The sequence below is a fragment of the Chrysemys picta genome, chromosome 2, assembly GCF_011386835.1.
Source record: "Chrysemys picta bellii isolate R12L10 chromosome 2, ASM1138683v2, whole genome shotgun sequence".
Classification (NCBI taxonomy): Eukaryota; Metazoa; Chordata; order Testudines; family Emydidae; genus Chrysemys; species Chrysemys picta.
In genome coordinates this window covers 86,497,620-86,524,641 of record NC_088792.1, presented here as the reverse complement: position 1 = coordinate 86,524,641, position 27,022 = coordinate 86,497,620, and the positions used below count along the sequence as shown (strand labels likewise).

The 27,022-nt window shown below is 40.7% G+C and overlaps 1 protein-coding gene across 11 annotated transcripts in view; it reads left to right on the top strand.

Moving 5' to 3' along the window:
* The window catches only part of MYRIP (myosin VIIA and Rab interacting protein), a 373,571-nt gene that overhangs the window by 181,997 nt on the left and 164,552 nt on the right, over nucleotides 1-27,022 (top strand). For 10 of the 11 annotated variants that reach the window (XM_065587122.1, XM_065587126.1, XM_065587123.1 and 7 more), the window contains one exon: nucleotides 4,573-4,794. The exons of the other annotated variant lie outside the window; for it this stretch is intronic. In XM_065587122.1, the coding sequence (XP_065443194.1) occupies nucleotides 4,573-4,794 (222 nt within the window). The remainder of the gene's footprint in view (nucleotides 1-4,572; nucleotides 4,795-27,022) is intronic. 11 annotated transcript variants of the gene reach the window in all.

The following is a 27,022-nucleotide window of genomic DNA, read 5'->3' as shown; positions in this document are numbered from 1 at the left end:
AAGTTGAAAAAATAAATAAATAGTGAGCGCTTTTTATTTGCTTTCTGGTTTCTGAGCCTGTAGGGTTCCTTTGCTTCATGTTTTCAGTAGCAGGAGCTGTTGTCTGGCTAGCTAGGATAGCATAGGGAGCAAAGTCTAGGCAAAGCAACAAGATAGGGCAGACCCAGAGTTTCCTACAAAGTTCTAAAGACTCTTGACTCCTCCGCCATTTCCTTTCTATCCCCATATACACATCTTCTGTAAGCCTTTGCTCCCCTTTAACTTAGGGAGTGTCTACTCTTTGAGCTGGTGAAGTAATTCCAAGCTCGAGGAGACATAGCCACGCTAGTTCTGATTGAGCTAGTGCACTGAAGTAGTGTAGCCGTGGCAACACAAGCAGTAGGGGCTGGCTGCCCCCAGTATGTAACAGGTTCTTGCACTATTTTCACTACATGTGAATGTGTTCAGCTGTGTACACTATTAATCATTTGTTTAGAGCAGAAGCCATATAGACTGATGCATAGTCCATACTTATCACACCCTTCTAGAGATTAGAGAAGCAAAATAAAGAGTAGGTCACTTTGGTCTATTCCTCTACACGATTGCTTTGGAGGATTGTTCCCTTCGTGATTGCTTTGTCCAGTCTAGATTTCAACATTTACAGCGATTCATAGATTTTAAGGTCAGGAGGGATCATCTAGTCTGATCATCTGTTTAACCCAGGCCAAGTGATTCCTGCATCAAGCTCAGAACTTCTGATTGAGCTAGAGCAACCTGCGGCCCAATCAGCACAGAGCTGTGGCCCATGTGACATCCTCAGGCCCATACAGGGTAGAATTGGATGCAGCCCAGATGTGCGGCCCACAATGGTAAATAGCTTGAGAACCTCTGAGCTAGAGCAGTGTTTCTCAGCCTTTTCGGGCTGGTGACCCCTAACAGTAAGGATTATAGTACTGCACACACAGAACATTTTACTTAGTAATGATAACTTAATTGCCTGCAAACTGTATTGGTGATGGAACAGATTAATATTTGGATCAGTTGCTCAGATGCTATCATCATGGGAGGGGGATCCTATAAAGCAAATAGCTTTTATGGCAACTAGTGTGAAATGAAGCAACATATTTTGAACTAGTATCTTTCATATAAGGATCCCAATTTTGCATACAATTAGTCTTCCTAGCACCTGTGGGGTTTAGATCTGTATTATTTTATCTATTTTACAGATGGGTAAAGTGAAGCATAGAGAATTTAGTGATATGTCCAAAGTCACTCAGCAAATAAATGGCAGAATTGGGAAGAAAATCCAGGAGTGCTGACTCCCAGTCTCATTCTTACCTCTAGTGCAGTGGTTCCCAAACTGAGGTTCACAAAATGTTACAGGGGGTTCTTGGGGAAAAATTTCCCTAATGGTGGACAGAGCTGTCCCGAGGGACCCCAGGCAGCACGGGGCCAGCAGCACGGAGCCCCTGGACTTCCAAGAGCTAAGCAGATCAAAGCACGTATATCTATCACACTGAGGAGATTTAAATTTCAAGACTCCTTATAAGAAATGGGAAGGGAGGTGGATATTTTTTGCTGTTTTTAAAATTAAATAGGTAGCTAGTATTGTTTTTAAAATTATTATGAAGAACAAGTTTAGGCTTTGTTGGAACGTGCGTTGTTTGCCTGGACTGCTCAAGGCCTGAATGCTTGTGTAGGAGGAACTCTTTGAGTTGGCTTCTTGAATACCGTCATGCTGTTTCACATCTGATACTCTTTGATGAAACATAGGAGCTTTGTCTTATAACAGGCTTATTCAGAGTGATACAAACTACAAGAGTGAGATCTTGGAAGAGTGTTGCCGTTTTCATAATGTAATAAAAATACCATAATGATAAATAATAATTAATAATAGTGTGTAATAAGCATGTCATAAAAACAAATTTTATATTTCCAAGATCACTGCTTTTATAATTTATACTCTGGTAAAGGAGAAAATCCCTGGAAATATTCATTTTTAGGAGGGGGTTCGTGAGACTTGACATTTTAGTGAGAAGGGTTCACAGGTTGTTTAAGTTTGGGAACCACTGCTCTAGCGCTAGCTCTTTCATCACAAGTATGTTGTTATGACTGTATTTGATCGATTTCCAAATTACAGGTATCTATAATTTGTATAATCTGATTTGCAGTACATATCTTCAGAGCACCAAGATACCTACTGTAACAGATCGTAAATCTTAGTATTAAATAGTCAAGCTGCAAATCTGGCCTCTCTTTTTATAAAGCTGGCTAAACTCCTTTAGGACATTAAAAACAAATTGAAGCATGGCAGCGACAATTAATGTTTTTGACACAGTATAAAAAAAGAAAAGAGGAAGGGGACCGTCAATCAAAATTTAATCGAGAGAATTAGACCAAAAGCATTATGCTAAATAATGTTCCTAAACTGGCTTTTGTGTAGGATGACATGCCAGAAAACATCCACTACCCAAAGCAGTGACTGAAGTTAAATACTTAGTTTTTTTTACATAAACTGTCACAACAAGGCCTTTTGGTTCAATCAGAAGAATGAATGAATTAATTATAGTTTGACAATGTAAATGTACATTTCTATTTCCTAAAATACACACTTCTAAAACAAATTTCTGTGGCAGAGTTAGATTTGATGGTAGACATTTTGGATACCTTTGCCTCCTTTACATTAAAGATTCTTACAAATGAATCACAAATTGGAAAAGACAATTTGGTGGGAGGCTTCCTTTCTCCCTTCCCTTTGTGTGGCAGTGTAATGACTAACCACAATTTACCTCTTTACTACTACAAATGGTTTTCCTCCCTTTATATTTCCCCCTTTTTAAATACAGTCTGCTCACGCTTTAAACATAATGAGCCAAATTCATCCCTAGCATAATTACTGAGTTTGTGGAGTTACCCCAGGAATTAATTTGGTCCAATTTATTCAGGCTAAACAAACTGTATTCCCTTAACTTGTCCCTGTAAGTGATGGTCTCATGTCTGTTTGAAGTGTGATATTTCTCCTGGACATTCACAGAAATAAATAATTCCTCCTGGAAAACAAATCTCTTAAATAAAATAAGCCTTTCCTTTGGAACTGCATAGACATTCTTCTTATGTTTGATCTGCCTATCTGGCGTAACTAAGCAATACTGTATTTTTCAGCTGCTCCGAGATAGATCAATACCACCAGTGGCTAAGTAGGTCCGTGGTGTTAAATATTCAAAACATCTCATGCATGCAGAACTCAATTTAATACCAAGGTCTGTGTAGGTTTGGAAAATATACCTTTTATATCACTGATGTAATTGCATTCCTTTTAGATTTTAACTTTAGAATTGGTTTGTACGGTTTTCACAAAATGGACTGTTTTCACTTTGAGTTATGAATTTGAGAGGTGGAAATGGCAGATAGGAAGATGAATAGCCCAGTACTGTGGGCTTTTTAGAAACATACCAAGCTTTGTTTACAATGATTTATATACTGAATCTTAAACCAATTTCTGAATACATACGTGCTAATAAATACATATTTTTATCTGTTCTTTTAGCAACAGTGTAATAAAAAAGTGTAAATTTAAATTAAAGTCAATGAATCATGATTGTTTTCCTGTATGTTAATCAACATGTCCTGCTGTATATGAGTTTTTGACATTATCCTATGTTATCCTGGTCATACTAAATAATAATGATCAGTCATTAGAAGTGGCCAAACTATTCATTATAGTACTATTCTATATAAATGTAGGCCATTTTTATTTAGGAAATTGGTCACGAAACAATCCTGATTTTCTTCTAGTGTATGCATTGATCTTAAGTATATGCTGAATAATTTCAATGACTACTTTGCAGCCTATACAGTGTTTACAAGCTGCTCACGTTAACTATATGCTCTTTGTTGTTTGTATTTTGTGGTCAGTTGCTTAAGTCACATGGTATTGTTTCCACTCTTTGATTGGATGGCTGATACATTTTAAATAGTAGAAAAGCAAATAATGAATATCAAACCTCTGGTATGAATTTTTGGATGAGTAAACACTTGTGCTAAAGCTTATGGAACTTTCAGGGTTTGGAAACATTTTAACTAATAACCAGCAGTTGGTCCAATATTTGCCCTTATTCAGCAACATTTTAAAATCTCATTGAAGTTAAGCCTGCAATTGAGGCCCTTATGAATAATATAACCTCATGAATCAGATCACTTTTTTAAAATACTGTCCAACCAGCTCTTTCACTTTTGTACAGTGGTTTTCATCTTCAAAGCATTCTAAAAACAGCAATGAATCGTTAAAAAAACGCTACTAATTATTAACGAAGAAGAGAGCCACATATGTGAAGTCGTATGGTTTGCTCCAGAACATGGTCTAGAGAGTTGGTGACTTGCCCAAGTGCACAGTCAGAGGCATGATTAGAATGCGGAAGCTCCTGATTCGCTGTTCTGTGGCCATACTATGCATTTCTATCATGCATTTTTCCCAAAGAAGGTTGTTTTGGGGGCCTGATGCGGCTGTAAGAAGGGGGCTAAATGACGTACAGAGAGAACTCCAAAATGAGGATTATTTTGATTTGTCTTTTTGTTTCTTCTTTTTGGTTCCAGTGAAATGAAGCAGAAACTCGATGAAGAGGGTAACAAGTGCAGTATCCTTTCTAAGCAGCAGAAGTTTAATGAGCACTGTTGCATTCGCTGTTGCTCTCCTTTTACGTTTCTCATCAATAGTAAGCGGCAGTGCCAAGACTGCAAATACAACATCTGCAAGAACTGCAGCTCCTATCAGAAGAAGGACAAGACATGGCTTTGCAATGTCTGCCAGCAAGCTAGGTAGGTGATTATTGTACCACTACCAGGTATAGAACAGCTGGACTGAAATCTTGACTTGACTTTTCCTCCAATTCCCTCTCTTTGTCAGCTGTTAACAGTGATGAGGTGAAAGACATAAGATACAGAATACTCTAGAGTGTCTAGAAGTTGATATTAAGGATTGCTTTGGGCCAGGAATGTTTTATTCTAAATCTGCTTTGCTGGATTGATAAACCAACAAGTACTAATTGGATTTAGTCTGCATGAAGGGTGTGATCCTTAAATATCTAGGTTACTAACATATAAGCACAGATGGTTAAAAGGTGGCCAGCCATTTTGCAGCAATCACTTGAAAATAAGACCGGGAGGGTGAAGAAGGGTCTCTCACAGTAGATTATCTTGCAGTGAATTTGTCTGGAATGCTTTTCTAAATGACAGACTTTCCACAGAACACTAAATGCTTCAAAAATACATTCCAAACAATACCATAATTTTCACAACTGGGACTAGTTCAAAAAATGCTGCCTAATGGAACCTTGGATAGAATTGCTTCCCCACCCCTTGGGCCTGAGATAACCAACCCTTTTAAACCAGCATGAAAAAAAACCCCAAACCAGTAAAAAGAGCCAGCCCACATAAAATAGCTCTTCAGGGCCAATCTTCCTGGGAGACATTTGGTCTTGCATGGCTCTGTTTCAATTATGGTAGTTTAACTAAAACAAACTTGGCCCAGGGTGGCCACGTAATCTCAGTCCTCCTCTCTCCTGGCGGGGAAAGGAGACCACCCTGATCCCTTTTCCAGGCTCCAATTCACTCCTGTCTAAGAGGTAGTACTGCTGTTTCTTATCAGGAGCTCTCCTTTAGCCCACTGAAAGACTTAGATATTAATGGCATCCCATGAACCACGGCTGTCAGCTTCACCCTTTGCCTGGTTGCTAGGTTAGGCTCTGGTGCCCCGATGCAGCATGAAATACCTTTCCCTGCCTCTCTACAGCACAAAGAAGGGGAGCAGCAGGGGCATAGGGAGAAGAGGAAGCAGCAGCCCCCCCCCCACACACACACACTGAAGTCCGCATTTATATCAAAGCAACCCCATTGGGCTTGATTCTGAACTTATTTACAACAGTGTAGATCAGGAGTAATTCCGGTGAGTTCAGTGGGGTTGCACTAGGGTAAGTGAGATCAAATCAGGCGCATTGTATTCCACATAATATAAAATCTTTTATAATATTGCTTGGTGGCCATGTCATCTCTTTAACAGCTAGCAAATGCGATAGCCTACCTTCCTCCCCCCGTCACCCTCCATGTTGGTGATCAGTCCTGGAAGAAGGTGTTTGTTTTTGTTTTGATCATCTACTGTGGTTTAAGCCTATGTTCCTGCAGGTTAAAAATATACAGAGGAAACTAATAAAAGATAATCAGTGTGGCTAGTTCGACAGACTATTTGGTTATCTAATATAAAGCAAGAATATAGAATAACTTTGACAATGGAAAACTCTTCTCTTCAGTCTGTCTACCTGTATTTTGTCCCTTTGTACTCAAACTATGTTAGGTAAAGAGGAGGATTTTGTGGATAGTGTAGATAGTTATGGAGTAGATGCAATAAAACACTAGCAAATAGAAAAATAATTGCCTTTTGATAAGGGTTATTTCAGCAAGAGAGAATGGGAATGGAATGCTGCTGCTGTGTTTTAAAGTTTAGTTTCAAAAGCTTAAACCTTATGAAATCTGTCTAATTTTGAACTTGTACCAAGGAATTAAATTATACAGGTTTCATCAGAATCTGTTCTTTGCTCCCTTGACTTTTTGTTGAGTGTTAAAACCAATTTTTTGACAGTTTTGGATAGGAATGTCGGGGTTTGTGTTGATACTTCCATATCTATTGGTCATATCACTATTCCCAACTTTCAGTGTGGACAAAATCAAGTAATGTCATGAATCCACTTAGACACATTTTTTCACTTTGTGAAACTTCAGTGATGAAACATCCAAAATTCACAAAACGATGGGCAATATATTATAGACCAGAACAAAGTTCTCATTTCTGCTGTCCAGATGGGTTCAGACAAATAGAAAACTCTAAACTCAATAGGTATAAAATTATATTAACTGAAACTACTAAAAAGGTGTAACAAAAATCAAAGTGAAACTCAGCTTGACAGCCATATATAGCAAACAGCAATCAACTGAAAGGTTTTGACAAAAATTGCATGAAGCATACAGCAAAGTGATGCAAAAGGCACCGAAAATACTGCTCTGTATTTCAAAGTATCCTGCAAAATTTTAAAAACTCTATGTATAAAAATATAGATCTATAGAGATGTTTTATGTAGACATAGGTACAGATGTATTAAATGTTGCTGACCAGATACCTATAATACAGCATTTATTAGTAGCATTCTGTGAAGTGTTTTTGTTTCTTTGTTTGTTTTTTTACTGAGAATTGATATTTTCATCTACTGCCTCAAGGGGACAGAAATCCCCAACATCAGCAGCAAGCTCATGGATCTCAATATCCTCTGATGCTGGCTCTGAGGTTGGTAGCACTGGTGTTGCAAGATCAATAAAATAGCCAGTAGACTCCTCCCCTTTTATGCACAGATCCAGTCATCATTGAAAGAGACTTTTTTGCACTTTCAGCCTCTTTTATACTTTTTACCTTTAAAGGTAATGGGGATGAAAGTCCTTGCTGATGCAAGATGCTTCAAAATTCTGGGATAGTGACTTCAGGCATAGCCCTCAGTTGGGGTGGTGCCTAAATGGCAATAAACCAGGCGGCACTATGAATCAGAGACGCAGCTCCGAGCCACAGTTCTTTCTCTACTCCCTCTTTGCTTCCTGGGACAGTAATTTCCTGCCAGCCTACAATAATAGATTACTGGCTCTCACTGGCTCAACTACTTTGGTCAAGGCTATGCTTGTTTTTCGCCCCACCTTGCCAATCTGTTTTGAGGAGGGAGAAAATAGTCAAGTAACCATACTTGCTTCTATGCGTCTGCATTGTTGTGCAGGGATGTGAAAGGAGTTCTTACTCCCCCTTATTCCTGTGTGAGTGTTTTTAATCCAAGTCACAGCCTAGCTGTATAATGAAGTATCTGTTAGTTCTTCTGAAGCTCTGCAGTAATTTGAAGGGATTCATTACGCACACCTGCTGATTATTTTATTGTATGGTTCATTTATTTGTTGTACCAGGAATAAAACGGAGGCCCGGCTTCCCTGAATCACAAGAGTAGTACCACTGAAGTTGACAGGACTACTCGTGTGGATATGGGTTGCGGGATTGGTTTCTGCTAAAATTAAGCCTTTAACGTATCATGGATTTTTGAGCGGGGGAGGGGATATTATTATTTCTAATGTTGTTGTTGTTGTTGACATGTTATGAAAACATATTTGAGACATATAAATTAATAGATTTATTGGGGCTCTGTTAAGGATAACAAATTGTTTTCTCCAAATTAGACAGGATCGTTTTAGAGTTTTTTCCCAAGGTGTGTAGAAATCTCGACTGACACATTTTGAGAAGCAGTGAGCATGGAAAACAGAATGAGCCACTTTCCCTTAAGATTTTTTTAATCATAAGAATACATGTTTTTCAGTTTTTGAAGATCACTTCATTATTCAAGAAAGGTGCCAGTTTGACATTAGTGGAGATTGAAGTAATCTACCATGAGAACAGGCAATGATGCCCACTGGCCCTGCCATTGCACCTCTCTTCTGCCCTGTAACATCTCTAGAGATGAGAAGTTTCCATGCTCATTCAGCCCTTGGCTCCTCTCTTGAGGCTGCCAGTGGAGGTGCAGTTGGTGCCAGTTGTTTTTGTGAAGTGGACACCATTCTGCTAGGATCTAGTCCAGGGGTGGGCAAACATTTTGGCCCGAGGGCCACATCTGGGTGAGGAAATTGCATTCAGGGCCATGAATGTAGGGATGGGGCAGGGGGTTGGGGTGTGGGAATGGCTGCGATATGCAGGAAGGGGCTCAGGGCTGGTGGTTGGGGTGCAGGAGGTGTGCAGGGTGTGGCAGGGGGCTCAGGGCAGGGGGTTGGGGTGCGGGGTGCAGGAGGGGCTAAGGATGTGGGCTCCGGCCCGGCGCTGCTTAACTGGAGCAGGTCTGTGGTGGCAGCGGCATGCACCGGGGCCAGGGCAGGCTCTCTGCCTGCCCTGGCCCCGCGCCGCTCCCGGAAGTGGCTGGCACCACGTCCCTGCAGCCCCTGAGGAAGGAGGAGGCAGAGGGCTCTGCACACTGCCCTCGCCTGCGGGTACCTCCTCCGAAGCTCCCCTTGGCCGTGGTTCCCCGTTCCCAGCCAATGGGAGCTGCGGGGGGCAGTCCCTGCAGGCAAGGGCAGTGCGTGGAGCCCCCTGCCCCCTCCTCCCTGAGGGGCCGCAGGGACGTGGTGCCGGTTGCTTCCAGGAGCAGAAGGGATCCCGCGGCGCCATGGGGGTGGCAATCCGACGGGCCGGATCCAAAGCCCTGACGGGCTGGATCCGGTCCATGGGCCGTAGTTTGCCCACCCCTGATCTAGTCTGAGACCATAAACTTGTTTCCAATAGGCTACTGAGTAGCCTTAAGATAGTAATGATTTTCGGACTGCTAAACTGAGCTGTTTATGGTAACCTAGAGGTAAAAAGATGTATGTCGCATACCAAACTCACAGGCCATTGAATGACTAAATATGTCCTTTTTAAAAACTGTGTATTTGCTTATAACTGCTCACTGTCAATGCAGAATGAGGAGTTAGCAAATACCTATGATCCTCTGGTTAAATACTTCGTTTCAGAAGCATAGTACGGTGCAAAGGATATGTGGTTCATTTTGACAGAGTTCTCTCAGTTCACATCCTTTGTACGATGCTGTTCAGTCAGTACAGCAGGGCTTGGAGAGGAGAGGAACATAAGGAAAATCTGAGCATCTTTTATAGAAGGACTTTTCAGAAAGACACTAGGCTCATTTAAAAATAGAATTTGTGTCTGCCACCTTTTTTTCCCTTGACTGTGAGACTGAAGATTAATCAGAGTTACCATGTAATTTACTATACAATAAATCTGAAATCTTGATTCTAAACTCAGTGATGCTTCTTACTGCTGCTTGATCAAAAACAGCTTGGGATTCTGGCAATTGGAGCTTTCTAATCATAGCTGATAACCCTGCATGGAAAAAGTACGTGCCGCATCAAGCATGAAAACAAGACACTCAGGAAAGCAGTTTGAAAATATAATTTACAGCAGTCTTAAACCAAATCCTTGAGAGACTGTTGGGTTGGCTTTGTCATCTAGTTGTGAGAAAAGTGTCAGGTCATGTGCTTGCTCCCCGACCATCAAGTGTGGAGAGTGCTGAAGAGAAAATACTTTCAAACCAAAGGTACAGGGGTAAGGCGTGTACTCCATTGCTCTAGAAACGCAACCCTTCCCTCTGGCCAATGCATGGAACAATAATAAAATACTCCAGACCACTGTATAATTAAATCATTAGTAAAAGTATACTTACTCCTGCCTCAGTGTGGGGGGCTGGCCTAGATGACCTATCGAGGTCCTTCCAGCCCTACATTTCTGTTATTACCTCCAAGAACTATGGCCGAAAATGTTAAGCATGTAAACGTTCGGAAATGGCAGAAATAAGGTTTCTCTGTGCAACCTTATTTCAGCCCTCTTGTGAGCATGCATTATGATCACGTGCCATTTTTGTCCACTGGACCCCAGCAAGTGGGTAGTTTTTCAATGTTTCAATAAATAAGCAACTGAGAACAGGATTTTAAAATGGTAAGTGTTGGGAAATCTTAGCTATTGGCAGCTACTAGCTCCATCTATAATAACAGAACAAAATGAATATTGTTAATGTCTTCAGTGGTGGGCAATGCATGTGGTAAGAATTCATTTGGAAGCTTACACGCTTCCATTGCTGGGTGACCCAGGTGTGTTCTGGCGTTCCATTTATTGGAGGAAGTGTTTGCTGGGAAACTGCTGCTGGAAAACACTTACGTACATTTAAACTTCTGAAAACAAAAGCGCAGAGAAGCAAGTAGGACGGGCAGATCATGTTTTCCTTTACGCACAAACTTTCTCTGGCTCTTCATAAAAATGAAGAAGAAAAAGAATTCTAGCATTTTGCCAAAGACCCTCCTCTTGGAGTTGTGAACTGCTGCAAGTGCTGTGCCTTAGCATTACTTCCATACACCAGGCTTTGAGTCAGCAAAAGGATGCATTCACCATGGTGTTTGCTCACTCTCACTTTTTCCTTAGAGCTTCTTCACCCATCCTAGGGAAGAGACAGTTCAGAAGAGCGACAATAGTATTTTCTTTGACAAAAGAGCTAGAGAGCTCATGCGAATTCTTAGTTTAGTCACGTGAGCATTTCAGATTGCACTTTTTTCTCCTTTTCCCCTGCCTTCACCCTTGCAGGCAGGGGATGGGCAGCCAAGGTTGAGAATGCCGCTGAGTAATACCTGCAGTATTTATTTATTGGCTCAGCAAGAAAACAGTCTTGGATGAGTTTCATTTAACAAGGAAAATTCATAACTACTTTATAAAAATTGTAATTTTTGGCACTGTAGTTAAATCAGCCCATTTGTCACAGTCTCCCCAGGGTCACTGGTTTGTAACTCAGTTATAAATATTTGCTGTAGGCCAGTGACCTGGAACCTGTCATGCATTATATTTCAGTGAATAGATTACTAACATCATTGCTGTTAATAATTTTGTAACCCAATTTATTGGCTCAGTTGTGTAATTAAGGAGTGATGTGGAGCTGCACTGGGAAAGGCTGTGGCCTGGTCTACAGTAGAAAATTAGGTCGGCATAAAAAAATCCACACTCTTGAGCAGAGTAGTTAAGCGAACCTAAGTCCTCGTGTAGACAGTGCTAGGTTGTTAGAAGAATTCTTCCATTGACCTAGCTACTGCTTCTCAAGGAGGTGGAGAACCCACACCCATGGAAGAATCCCTCCCATTGGCAAAGGTAGTGTCTACACTGAAGTGCTACAGCGGCACAGCTGTGCCACTATAGCATTTTAAGTGTAGCCACGCTCTGAGTCTTAGAAAGCGTAATATCTCCTGGGATTGCTCATTAGATGTGGTGCATCATTCAGTAGGGTGATGCTCCCATGCTCTCCCACAAATGACCCACCCCGACTCTGTAAGCTGATGCAAAGGGGAGAGGCAGATCGATTGTCCTGCCTCATTGCTTGTCCCTTTCTGGGTGATTTGCTCCTCAGAAGAAGCAACAACAGTGCTGTCTCTCTAGTCATGGGGACTGCTGTTGTGCCCTTGTACAAGACAGCACAAGGAGTGGAGGTTTCCTGCCTGGCTCCTGCATATCTGCGCAAGGGCACATCACCGTGTAGCTCCATGCGAGTAAATGTGAGAGAAATACTTTAGATATGACTGATTGTTGAGATTATTTTTCTTTGGTTTCTTTCTCAAATAAGGTTAGTGTTAGCTTGGCAGCCCTACAGAATGAAGTTCTGGATCCACAGGACAACAAGAGCACTGTCAATGGCCACCCTGACCCACCCACACTTGTGAGCCCTGTTCTGGAAAAGAGCTGGAGTGAACTTTGTGCCTGACACAAATTACAAGCTGTTAAAAATACATGCCATACTGTTTCCCTTTTGTGGGGAAGGGCTGAATGACAGGAAGGGGGTGATTTTCTTGGTGGACTGGTGTCCTCACCCATCCTGTCTCATTTTGGTTCTTGACTTCCCTGCTGTGAGCAATGCAAAGAATTGAAAGATATTCAAATAAACCAACTGTAACACCACACTCCTGGCTGGGCTGTTGGCAGCAGGGCTTGAACCTGGAATCTCTGGATCTTAATGCATGAGCCTCTACAGCTTGAGGTAAAAGACTCACTTCTCCTACCTGAGGGTGCAGCAGGCCTCTGTGGCCTGGCCATCACCAGAGGGGACCAGGGGTGGCAGATTTGTATGTTTTTGGTGCTCTGAACGGGTCAAGTCCCGCCCCTTCCCTATATTGCACAATATCACTATTATAAGAAAAATTTATTTAACTAAGAATATCAACTTTCTGTATTCAAAAGACTATTAATAAACAACCGTAATAATCCTCAAAAGCAAAAAAGCTCTGTCTAATTCGCTATGTAGCCAAGATTGATGAAAACTCTTTATCTTATCTTTTAGATTTGCTGCATCTTTCTTTTGTATAACTTCAGTTTGCAAGCTGGGTGTCGAACTCAGACCATCACTTGATGAATTCTGCCTAATGGGCGTTCCCCAGGTGTAAACACATTTGTAATAGATGCATAGACAATATTCCTAACTTCAGATACCAAAATGATACATGCATACAAATAGGCTAATCATATTCGGTGAATCATAAACTTTTCAATGATTGGCCAATGGGAGCTGCACGTCTGACCCTTGTGGACAGGGCAGTGTGCAGAGCCACCTGGTTGCACCTCCGCCTAGGAGCCAGAGGGAGGACATGCCGCTGCTTCCGAGAGCCACCTGAGGTAAGCGGCGCCTGGAGCCACGGCAGGCAGAAAGCTTGCCTTAGCCCTGCTGCACTGCCGACCGGACTTCTAACAGGCATTCCAGTTGAAAACCGGATGCCTGGCAACCCTACTTTATGTAGTATAGGATCCATCTTATCATAGAACTTTAATATTGCTGGAATTTGTTTATAGCTGTGTCTGTATAGGTTCTCAGGAGAATTGAAGAAAACACTTTTTTTTCCCTTTCCTCACATTCTATCAAGTGCATACTTTAGAAGTTTGTTGTATGTTTGTATTGAGATTTCTATTTCATTTACATTCCATTGCTTTTCTCTACAAAATGTGTTCTTTCCAGATAAGTTACGTTAAAATTCCAGGTTATTGTTGTTTAGTTTAAATATATATGGTATATTTTAATTTATTAGAATGTCTACTTGTAGTACTATTTAGTTGACTGTTTAATATTAAAGGAGAAAAACTATTTCTTTGTTTTTAGTATTCCCTGGTGTTGACCTTACTTGCATCAGTAATTAAATTGCTGTTTAGGGGGGGAAAAAGAATATTGTCATATATATCTTCAGAGTCTCAATCTGGAGTTATTTTTGGTTGCTCTATACAACATTTAATCTGGTACTTATTGTGGTGTATGATTGAAGGATGATAAGGTACTAGTTAAATTATAACAATTCACATAATATAGCAAATTGTATTGTCTTAATAGAATTGGAATTTAAATACAGGAATTCTTTTTAAAATATGTACTGCAGTGGAACAGGTAGACAATGTATCAAGGTCTCTCTTATCTGCAATACACAGTATATTTGACCTTGATGAACCTGCACCATTACTAACATTGATGTAAAAATGTTGGATTTAGAGCAATTGTTTTTGATAATTGTGGAGGAAAAATAGTCTAAGGCCTAAACTTTGGTCAAGTAAACTGTATGTAGGGTCAGGTGAACTGTATGTGTGGCCTGGAAGAAGGAAAAAAAGGGGGGGGGGAGTAAAAGGAGAAGGGTAGACAGAAATCATAAAAGCAGAACTAACTATAGACATTATAAAAGTAAAATTAACCTTTGTAACAGATTATGATTAATAGATGCCAGGTGACAAAGCGAGAAACTGCAAAGGGGCAGACTGTGAAAAACAGGAAAGCTTGCTAAACTGTATTCCCTTTTTTGGGGAATGTATTCCAAATAAGGTGACCAGATGTCCTGATTTTATAGGGACAGTCCCGATTTTTGGGTCTTTTTCTTATATAGGCTCCTATTACCCCCCAACCCCTGTCCCGATTTTTCACATTTGCTGTCTGGTCACCCTAATTCCAAATATGGCAATAATGTTAATAAGAAAGTGTGCATTACTTAATTGTGGTTTTATGCTATATAAGCTATTTAAAAATCTGTAGTTGGGGGGATTGCTAGTTCACTGGTACCCCCGTGCATGCATGAAAATAAAAAGGCCTCAGGCGATTCTGATCCAAACACAACGCGTGGTCGTTTTTCCACAACAATGATGTTAAAACTTGCAACACAAAACACAAATCTGTGGTCGTTATGCAGGCAAAACTCCCATCAGAGAGTCAGTGGAAGTTTTGCCTGCATAAGGGCTGCAGGAACAGTAGTGAATAAAACCCTAATCCTGCAGTTGACTCTGCCTTGGGGAAACCGCATGGACTTCTGTGGGGCTGTGTGTGGGGGTAAAAGAGTCTGCTTGCACAGAGCCCCATTAAAGCCAATGAGAGTCTGCCCACACAGAATCAATTGCAGGATTGCTTCCACTATTTGTCCTATTGTTCGTTCTAATGCACAATGTACAATCAGTAAGCTCTGAAGTATGTTTCGGTGTGTCCAGTTTTATGGAAGAAAATACCTTGTACAATACAGACCTTGTGATATGAGATAAAAATAACATGGACAAACTGAGACAATAGTGGCTATTTCATCTCTTTGGCATGTACTTTGATTTGTGCTAGATTGGCAGGTAATTTCCTTATAATCCCACTGAATTCTGCATTACTCAAGTTGGCTCCCTTCTATTTTGCAAACTCCATCTTGAACACATTCCGCCTAGAACTGTGCATAGTCACTTAATCTCCCTGTGCCTCAATTTCATCTGTACAATGGGGATGATGATACTTCCTTTGTTTCTTTGTTTGCTCAGCTTGCAAGCTATTAGGGGGCATGGCTTGTCTGTTACTATGGGTAGGTAGCGCACCAAGTGCAATGGGACCCAATCTCAGTGGGGCCTCCAGGCCTTCTTGTAATACAAATAATAATGACAGAGGTACGTTTAAAAGCACAGGTGGTATTAGATTGTCGCCTTCAACAGCTGTTGTACAACTTAAGGGTATAATCATCATATTTAACTGAAGAAAGTGTTGGAATTGGTAAAGCCCTGCAACAGTACGTTAAGAAATAAGTAGTAGCTAATAATTGGACTCAGTGTTTGCTTACTAATACATTCAGATGTAACAAAACAGTTGGTTTCATGACTTGGCTGCAGAAAGCTAAATAGGGCATCATACTGGTTAATAATCTTCTTTTGCATTCAAGTAGGTGAAGCCTTCTGCTAGGATGGAGCCAACATATTTTTGGATGGTCTGCTTAAGCCACAGCTTAGAGCTCTGTGTAAAACTGGATTTCTTACAGTTGTATGAGATGTGGATATGAGTATCTGTGCTGCATACTGTATTTGCTCTGCCACTTTGAGAAAACTCTCACAGGAACTGTCAGCGTGCAGTGCCGAAATATGGCATGTGCAATGATCGTAGAAAATGTTACCACTTCTTTGGGCTAAGCTAGAACTGAACTAGATATACCTACCATGACTTTGGTAATCTGAAATGTCAGGACATGAAAAAGGTGCACAACATTTTCATCCTGTCATGTTTTAGTGGCAGAAAATACTGCCTCCACTGTGATGTGTTTTTAAATCCACTAAATGACACAATTTATGTTACACCTTAATGATTTGCTGATCAAAATAAATATCAAGAAAGCCCATGTTTCCAAGTTATAAAGTTGTATATCCAGTATAATGTGTAGGTTCAGAACCTGATGTAAACCATCCAAAATGCATTCTCCTATTCCTCTTAGTAAGCCATAGCCCCAATTCTGACCCACGCTCCCTATGCTCAGGGTGTGCAAGGGGAGCACAGAAGCAAGGTGCTCTCCTCACAAGAACCAGGAAAGTCTATTCTGTTGTCTTTGGTTGACTTACGTTTTGATGGCTTAAAAGAAATTTTCACACTGATTGCTTTGGTACGTTGGTCTCTGCGGTTTCTCTGGTATTCTGATCTATTTTAGTTATTTCTAATATATGCACTGTGAAAATCTCTATTCTGTTAGACAGAATCAAGCTATACTTGCATAAGACACAACAATCTGCAATGCTGCCATTCGTTTTGGGGGAAAGCATCTAAAAATGGAATTAGCAGAATGGAGAGGAGAGCAAAAAAGGGGGGATTACTGCAGTGATTAAATATTATGATGTATTATGTGTTTGTTTATTAATAATAATAATAATAATAAAGTTGTTTAGGATAGTCAAGACTGGAGAAGATTGAAATATTCCAGAGAGTAGGCGGCATGGCTTAGTGCATAAAGCCCTGGTCTTGAATTCAGGAGATGTGGTTCTATTTCTGGCTCTGCCACTGAGCAGCTGGGTGACCTTGGACAAGTTTCCGTGACTCTGTTTACCCATGTGCAAAATGGGGGGAAAGATACTGTCCTCATTTGCAAAGTACTTTGAGTTCTATAGATGAAAAGCATTATATGAGAATTAGGTGGTGGCATTAATAAATTAACTATAAACACTCAGGAGAAGTGTCACTGTAATAGATCAGCTTGGTGAAGACCTCTGCTCAATGTACGGCTGCAGTCAAAAAAAGCAAATACCAGTGTTAGGATGTATAAAGAATGGAATTGAAAAGAATACAGAAAGCATTAGAATGCAGTTATATATATCAGTGATATTCCTTCACCTGTGTCTAGTTCTGATCACCCCGAAAATATCTCAGAAAAAGAGAGTGCTCAGAGAAGGGTGATAACGGTGATTGGAGGGAAGGAAAAACTTCCATATGAATAGAAAGCAAAAAGTTTGAAACTATTTAATTTAGAGAGGAGATGAATAAGAGGGGCTATAATAGAGTTATTTAAAATAACAAATAGTAAGTATAGAAAAGGTAGATTGGGTCTTCCTATATACCCATTTCTTAATATAAGAACAAGGGAACATTCAAGGAAACTGAAAGATGACATGTTTAAAACTGATAATAGGAAATACTATTTTTAATCAGTATGCTTCAAAGGCGTAGACATTTGTATGGAGGATGAGAACATCCACAGTTATAACAGATAGGATAGAAAATATAAGGGATTAACTTTCTGACAGGTTAGCAGGAAAATTCTCTTTTTGGCAGATTATTCTGTAATTGCCTTTTATGGGATTCTTGCACCTTTTTCTGAAACATTTGGTACTGGTTACTCTTAGAGACAGGATACCCGACTAGAAGGGTCACTAGCATGGCAGTTCCACGGTTGGATCAGTGGAAGTGGAGTCATGGGAAGAAGGGTATGTAGAACAAGGAAGAATACAAGATGTAAAAATCCACTTAAAATACTGAAAGAAAAAAGTGTAAAGTAATAAGGGATTACAAATCAAGGAGTAAAAACAATAAAGACATTTTACCAGAGTATTCTGTCCAAGCCTTATGTTCTCTGCTGTTTGGTAGTATCAGTTCCTCCTTGTTGAAGGAAATGTTAAGGGCTCAGTTAATATTTTGCCTATTAGTACAAGGGATCCTACCTAGAGTGAGTTGATTCTGACGTTCTAGATTCAGTGATGGTCTGACAATTCTTATTCTACATCCATGCCTCATCAAACTTTTCAACTTCTTAGTTCTCATTCCCAAATTTGTGAAGGATGTTGAGTTACTGGCCCTGGAAAATAAAGTAATCCTTGTCTCCTGATGGTCTGCTAATGAGGCAAAACTTTCGTGCACTTTCAAGAAATGAGAGAGTAGTTTGCTACCATACTCATTCAGTCCCCTTGGCCTCTGTTGAGCCCTGGTCTACACTACAGGGTTAGGTCTATGTAAGCTGTCTTGCGTCAACCTAGCTGTGGAAGTGTCTTCACTTAAATTTGGCTCCTGCCAATGTAAGTGCCTCTCTATGCGGATTTAGTAACATCACTTCCCCAAGAGGCATAGAGTCACGGTTGATGTAATTAGGTTGGCACAATGCAGCATAGACACTGTATTGCTTAGGTTGCCTCACGCTTACAATACAATCAATACAAGTTCTCCTAGTAAGGAAATGGAGCACCAACACAAGAGCCAAGTATGCACACACATAAGTGATTTAATAACTGCAGTGGCTGTATGCCGATGTAAGTTAGATGACATAATTCTGTAGTGTAGACATAGCCTGAAACTGCTAAATGGAGTGACAATTATTGCTAACTGTGAGGGACTCTGTCTTTATTATAAACACTGATGTGCTAGGAACTGGGCTGAGGCTACTAACTCATTTCACATAGGTCACTAGGTATAAAGGACTTTCACTCTCCTGGACCTGATTGGACTTGGATCTGGGACATATAGCACAAGGGTTTTCTCTCATCACAAATTCTCCAAACCAACAAGTGTTTAACCCTTTTAGAACAAATTCACAAAATGGGGTTCCTTTGTGTGCATGCACAACTGTGTGTGTGTATAAAAGCTAGAATTTATATGTACCAGTTATGTGTATTTGGGTTTCTATCTGTGAATTCTGACATTTGCACAAATTATGATCTGTAAAAATTACAGATGTAAGTGCTTTTGGAGGGCACCCAGAGAGGTGAGAATCAGCATCTTTGATACAAAGCCCCATGCACTCAGATGAAAGCAGGAGGTGAGAACCTTTGGAAAATGTGGGGCTTAATATTTATCAAAGCTATTAAATTACCATGAACTTTTCTTTATTCTTTCCCCATCAATATTTAAAGTCTGTCTTTAGTGTAAAGGCACTGGTTAGTTATGCATTCTTTCACCATGTACACAGCGCTTGAATTATCATAGGTAACTACTGCTATTTAATTATTGCTGACCTGTGAAAGAGTTGAAAATTCGATGTTCAATACTTAATTAATGGTGACATCATGGCATGTTTCTAGATATTTTGTATTACTAATAAAAGAATATTTTTTCCTTGGCTAAACAAACTGGAATATAGAAAGTAGCCATCTCATAAGTCATTTCTTTTTCCATGCATGCAAGATCGGATTCTTTTTGGTCTGCAGTGTCTGTTTTGCTGCCCGCCTTCCCTGCCACATATACCATTTGGATTCTGTTTTGGTGAAGGAACAGAGGGATGGTTGGGCCTGTTGAGCCCTTTATGTGTGGGGGCACAAGGATATTTAGGGCCCTTGCACAGCCCCAATGGACTTTGATGATCAAAAAGAATCTAACCTCATGTGCATGGGGCACATGCACATCAAGAGTTGAATCCATCTGGACAACACATCTCGAAGAACCACAGTTATGGGTAAATAACCATTCTTTTCCTGTTAGCAAAGTTATAAGGTTTAGGGATCCTGAAATACCATATAAATTAAAAGCAAGGCTTGACTGCTCTGGTAAATTGAAAATGAAACTTGCTCTGTAAAATTAAATCAGTAATAATAACGAAATGTACAAGAAATTCTACCTTAGTTGAGAACTATCATCAGCACCTTTGGGGTGGAGTCTGCTTTGTTTTTGTGGTTTTATGTTCTACATTGAATGCTGCTTAGAAGCAAGTATTTTTCACTACTTTTCTCTGTGGGATTTGTTAATTCAACATATATTGATGAAGTCTTGTTTAACTGTTGTGAGACCAAAACGAAGGGAATTTATGGTTTATTTCAGTCTCATTTTAACTGGTATAAATTTGGACATGTCGTTTCATAGCACCTCAGGAAAACATGAGTCTGAAATGAGAGCATCAGAGACACTTTGAACCAGATCCTCTGCTGCCATATATCAGCATAATACCACTGAAGTCAATGGATTTAAAAAACATTGCAACAAAGTATTTTAGGGGAAAGTATTTTAAAAAATTGGTTTAATCTAATCTATCACAAATACTAAAATACAGCATTCATAATCGTATGCTTATTGCATGGCATCTATATGGCAGAGTATGTTTGAATTTCATTAAAATTTGATCTTAACTCTGAATTTTCTGAGTTTACAATGCTTGTTTTGGGTATAATTACAACATCACTGTAATAATTTTTTATCCTTAAATTCCCAATCCAGACACTCAACTTCAACTTCATCTTAAAGTAGTTTTTTGTCCGGGAATACACACATACGCACACAGGCCTGCTAGTCAGTTTTACCAAACTAAATATATATGCCCAGCTACCCTTCAGCCTGTCCCTTACGTATTGGCTGAGTTCTTACATGTGTGTACCACATAATATGTATGTATGATTGTCCCCCTCTCTCCCACTATTTGTATACTGCTCATTTTCTTGGATTGTATTGCTCATTGGGACAGGGACCCTATTTGCCTCTGTTTGTATATACTGGTTGGGACCTCTGGGCACTATCAAGAAGCAGCAGTCCAGTAGCCACTAGGAAAATTTTACAATAGGGGAAAAAAGAGTTTGGGTTCCAAGATCACCTGACAGTTTTCAGGCTGGCAGGATCTGGAAACACTATGGAATCAGTATGCTCATTTGTCAGACTTGGGGAGAAGGGCGCAAGAAGAGAGGGCAGGAGTCAGTGTCTTTGATTGACCAACTCACGGAGTGTTGTAAATAGTCCGCAGAGGGCGCTGTATGTGGCCATCTTTCCTGAAGGCTAAAGGTGCCGCAACGTGGGCCTTTTGCATTTGAAGGTGGTGAAGAGGCGATGATGAGGATCCCTGTAAACACCTCCTTTTCAGAAAAGGAAGCTAAAAATTAGTAAGGTGTGGAAATCACTAGACCAAGCAATCAGCTAAATATGTTTTTTTGTGGGAGGCACTCTTAAGACAGCATTTAGCCAGAGCATTTATCCACGGAATTCTTTTTAATTCAATTGTACAATCAAGCATTTTAAAGTGATGGATATAAGGTTAACTGATTTTGACATATGTTAGTTTTTATTAGCATACACTAGCTGAGCCCTCAGTTTTCCTCACACTATGTGTGCAACCATTAATCCCTGATAAAACCTAGAAATTAGTAACTCACTCCAGAGAATCCTGACATCATTAACCCTTACAACAAAGGCAATTTCCAGAGTGTCAGCCAGATTAGTTCTTAGCGGGGATATATTGTGTACACAGTGTGCTGTATGCCTGCAGTCTCCCAGAGATGATGATGCCCATAAAGAGATCTTTTGTTCTAAAACAAAATTATCTCGAAAGGCCCTTATTTAGTGAATCACAGGATGTGTACAGTTGAAGAGCCGGTTGAAATGTTTCAGGATTGTTACATTAATTAGAAATTAATTGACCTTGAAAATGCTGGATTCATATTTTAAAGTGCAAATTATGAGCTCATGTAACTGGGGCTATGCACCTGGGGAGGTCTGTGGGGGTCCAGTAAAGAAGTTGTCTCTCACTACCACCAGAATGCAGAGTGGTCAAAGAGAGACTCCTGGGAGCTACTGCATACTCCCTCTAAGTGGGGAATACTGTACAGACTTGCCAGTTGTGTGCCCCTCCAACCCATGCCCACAATGTGCTAGGCAGAGTCCAGCTCTGTGCTGCACAGGGAATCTGCTTTTTTTTTTTTCCCCTCTAAATGGAGATATCCCATCTCCTAGAACTGGAAGGGACCTTGAAAGGTCATTGAGTCCAGCCCCCTGCCTTCACTAGCAGGACCAATTTTGATTTTGCCCCAGATCCGTAAGTGGCCCCCCCGGATTGAACTCACAACCCTGGGTTTAGCAGGCCAATGCTCAAACCACTGAGCTATCCCTGGCCCCCCCCTCATTGTGCCGAGTCCTAACAGTTTATCCTCCTCTTCCATGGGCCAAAGCCCTTCATGGTCCCTTAGGATATTTTTCCTCCAAAACCATTGTGGAAGTTGGGGAAAGCGCAGACATCTTAGTCTTCCAGGAAGAGCACGAGTCTTGCTAACTCTTCTATTTAATAACGCAAGACTTTAATGCAGGGCCTGGGCGAGTGGGAAAAACTGTGAGAGGTTATTTTGACCTTATGTTAGATAAGAATGGAACGCAGACTGTAGCAGAAAATGGCTGAGAAAAGTAAGATATCAGGAAGGAATATGTATAAACAAAATGCAGCTGTCGATCATTACTGTATGTAACAAAAGGTATAAAAGCTTGCCCTAATTGTTTATCTAACGGAGACCTGCCTCAGGAGGGGGAATCGCTGTCCTTGTGTACTCTCCTGTGCATATTGCAATTGCTCATAATAAAGCTGCCTCTGGCTTGTTGCTTCAAACTCAGAGTGAGGACTTTGTTTTCCTCCACACCATTTACACTGTTACATGTGAACAGCTGTCAAGTTATATACACATAGATTTAGAAAGCATCTTAAATGCAGTGGTTGGTACAGGTGTCTTTCTCTTGAAGATAGAATTGGAAATACTTCAGACTTGTAACCACTAGCTGTGAACAGCAATACTAAATATGCCTTTTCTGTAGCTAATGTGCTTTGCAATTAGGGATAGTGTCATCTTAAAAGGCTCTTGTGTTCTCACAAGAATAAAAGTGAGAATTTAATTTGTCATTTAAAATGCTTAGCCACACAAATAAATCCCCCACTGTTCTTATTCTTCAGACACACCTTTCACTCAAATAGATAATGAAGCTCTTGTTGCACTGTGTTTTTAATATGAAGCTATGAGATCACATGTTTACATTTTTCATGAGATGGACCACAATCCATACTGCTTCTCTGCTTTTAAGAAAAAGATGGGTGGTAGAACGTACGTCCCCGTCTACCTGTCAAAGGCAGCTGCATACTTGATGGTCTGGAGAGTAGGGGACAGACTGATTTTTATTTTGCCCATTTTTCTCTGGATCCTATGGAAATGAATGCATGCAGGTTTCTTACACTGTTTATGGCAGCAAAAACTAAGACATGTCTTCTACACCTGTGATCTCTGAAGCCCTTTCTTGCTGTGGCTAAATTCTCTGGAGCTGTTCTTCAGATGCCCTATATTTGTGGGCCCTGATGTCTGCTTGTGAATTTAAACATTCTCACAGTGCCCTCCGTTTTTAAAATTTGTGAGTAAATTTGTGAAAGTAAAGGACTAGTCATGGTGGATTGTACAATACCAGTGTTTCCTCCCCCCATATTGTATCTGCATGTTGTACTTCAGCCATGACATGCCGCATCCTTTTCATACTAGCTCAAGCACTGCCAGTGGAGACTTGCCATGATGTTATGTCCACAAATAGGAGACTAGGATGAAACAACCAAATTTGTTTCATTTGCAACCTAAATCAGGTTTTAAATTTGGGTCTCCATAAGTGCTGCTGGTGGTATCTGTAGAGTTGCCAAACCCACACAAACACCCTTGCCCTGCCCCGCCCCTTCTCCGAGGCCCCGCCCCATTCACTCCATCCCCCTCCCTCCGTCACTTGCTTTCCCCCACCCTCACTCACTTTCACTGGGCTTGGGCAGGGGGTTGGGGTGTGGGCTCTGGCTGGGCAGAGCTTAACTTGGGCGGCTCCCGGGTGGCGGCACAGCAGGGCTAAGGCAGACTCCCTGCCTGCCTGCCCTGGCCCCATGCCACTCTCAGAAACGGCTGGGACATCCCTGCGACTCCTGCGGGGGCTAAGGGGGCTCCACGCGCTGCCCCTGCCTGCAGGCACTGCCCCCGCAGCTCCCACTGGCCGTAGTTCCCAGCCAATGGGAGCTATGGAGTTGATGCTGGAGGTGGGGGCAGCGCGTGGAGACCCCCTGCCCCTCGCCAGGGCAACAGGGACATACCGGCCACTTCCGGGAGCAGCGCGGGGCCAGGGCAGGCAGGGAGCCTTCCTTATCCCCGCTGTGCTGCCGGACTTCTAGCGCTTAAAATCTCCCAGATTGGATTCAGTAGCCTCCGGGAGATAGAGCCTGATTCCGGGAGACTCTCAGCGAAACCGAGAGGGTTGGCAACCCTAATCATGTGTCTCTATAGAGGCAGAATTCCACCATTATCTCAGAAATCTTTCCTGATGTGACTTTGGCATGCAGTGAAAATATTACTCTAAAATAAAACAAAAGGAAAATACACGGTGTTGACTGGTAAGTAGTTTACCATTTTTGTTGGTATTCGATCATATTTGTACATTCTCAGGGTAGGATTGGACCTACCCTGAGCAGCAATCCATAGTCCTATTTTCATAATTTGCAAACAGTTTTCATTGTTGGTGTTTTAGCCAACAACATTGCTCAGGTGCTGGGGAATGTACATGCTACTTACTTGAGTTACATTCTTGTCCCTCCTCATTGGTGAAAGACAATGGGGAGTTTTTAGGCTGATCAGTGAGTTGATTGTCAGCAGCTCCCTTAAATCTTGTTAGTCACGAGTTCAACAAGCCATCTCTTGGCACAGATAATCTCACTTCCTTGATTTTGAATTTTCTACTTTTGGGAAAGATTGTGACAAGACTGCCCCAGCAATATCTGGAATCCTCAATAGGATTGATCCATTAACTGATCAAACATTGGACAAATATTTTAAAGCACTAATTTATTACAATAGTGACAACAGTAACAAAAAAAGAGTAAGACTATATGGCCTTCAATAGGCTTAGCCTTAGATAGATACTTGTGCCAAATCACAAAAACCAAATTACTTAACCGAGTTATTTTCACTCAGAAAAATGCAAAATACAATATGAAGTTCTAAAAAATCAAAATAATTGTTACTTTTTAATCAGTATTAGGTTAGCATTTAAATGTGGATGTTCAAAACTGAAGAGCTACAAAAGAAAAATGAAATAAACACATAAAACATAGCAACTATAAAAGAAAAATCAATTTTTAAATGCACTTATGCTAGGTAGGCAGCAGTCCAACTCTTGAAGCATCTTGCTTTTCCTTTATCAGCTTCAACTGCTTCATTTATATCTTTGTCGTCGTCGTTGTCATCAAATCCATTAGTATCTTCTTCTTACTCTTCATCTGATGTATATTGAGTCAACTCTTCATCTTCTATTTTCTTCTCTAACCTTAAACTGTGATGCATGCTTCCTGGCAGTGGAGATCGTCAGTCTATTTCTGGTTTTTGAATGGATGATTCGACCAGTTTTGTTCTGCATGTTCAGTAGTTCATGGAAGTGTTAAAAGAATTTCTGACCCTGTAGCTAGCATGCAAGGAGGACACAACTCTTTCCACTATGATGACGGAGCAAGTTATTTTGATTCAGCTGCTGGGATTGCACTCCACGTTGTTTTATGACTGAACAGACTGCTTCTTGCTTTCTAATTTTCTACCTCTGTCAGAACTGTTTGTTCATTTGTATATCCTTTAAAATTTGCAACAGCCACTATGCGGTTACAAGCTGAATCGAATTTATCATCAGAAATGTCTTGGCCCTGAAAGTATGGATCAAGAAAGTAGGCAGCATTATGTGCAGGAGTGCTCACTTGATTTTTTCCATGATACGGTTGAGGTACCATCAAAAGCAGTTAATATCACAGCCCCAAAACTGAGACACCCCTCAAAATGCAACACAGGAAAATTTCTAATGATTTTTTTTTTGTAACGACTTATAGACAAAACTGGACTTTGAATGAAAAAAGCTTTAGAAAACTCATATTTAAAGATGATAAAGAAACGTTGACATTAAAGAATCATAGCATGCACTCCAGATCTTGTCCCCTCCCTTTTATTGATTAAGTAGTAGAATAGGTGTCCTGAATTTAATAAAAGTAGTAGAATATGTGTCCTGAAATTAAAAATGAAGTATTGCTAAACGGTAAGTGTGATGCTGACAGGTCTGCTCAGGTCAGAGTCTCAGAACAATTCACTTTTGTGAAATGCTAAAAGATCATGTTAGTGTGTTCAAGCCAATTCACATGTTAGAATAGAACAAAGGTGGATGTTATCACGTTACATTTACATGGCATATGCCCTGGTAATTACATTTGCACTAAATTAATGAAAACTGAAGACAATAACATGATCATTTCATTACTTATCTGTAACCTATTGAATGCTATCTCTTTACATTATGTATCTGCTTGTTCTTCTTATTATTTTTTTTAATGGAGATATCCCATCTCCTAGAACTGGAAGGGACCTTGAAAGGTCATCAAGTCCAGCCCCCTACCTTCACTAGCAGGACCAAGTACTGATTTTGCCCCAGACCCCCAAGTGGCCTCCTCAAGGATTGAACTCACAACCCTGGGTTTAGCAGGCCAATGCTCATACCACTGAGCTATCCCTCCCCCCTTCTTAATTAGCCCTAGATCAAAATGACGCATTGGTGTTTAGATGTGAATTCACTTCATATATGAAATTTCCTGGAAACTAATGAAAGATTGTTTGGATGGCTGTAACTAAATGCATACTGGTACTGTTTCTGCTATTCTGCACTCTGTTGTCTAAATTGCTCATCGAGACGGGATATTAACTTCAAAGCATGGGTCTTTGCATTCAACAATGGAAAATCCACAAACTTTGTCTGTGTTTAGACAACAAAGCAAGAGCCCAAGCTGTGCTGAGAACACTTACCAGACTGTTTTGAACTATAAGACGGAACCCTGGGAGTGATTCTGCATCTCTGGACTGATGAATTCTGACAAGGTGGAATTCTGAGGAAGTGGCCAGAGGTCCCCAAAGCCATTTTGGATAACCCTGAGAGATTTATGGAGAAGTAGC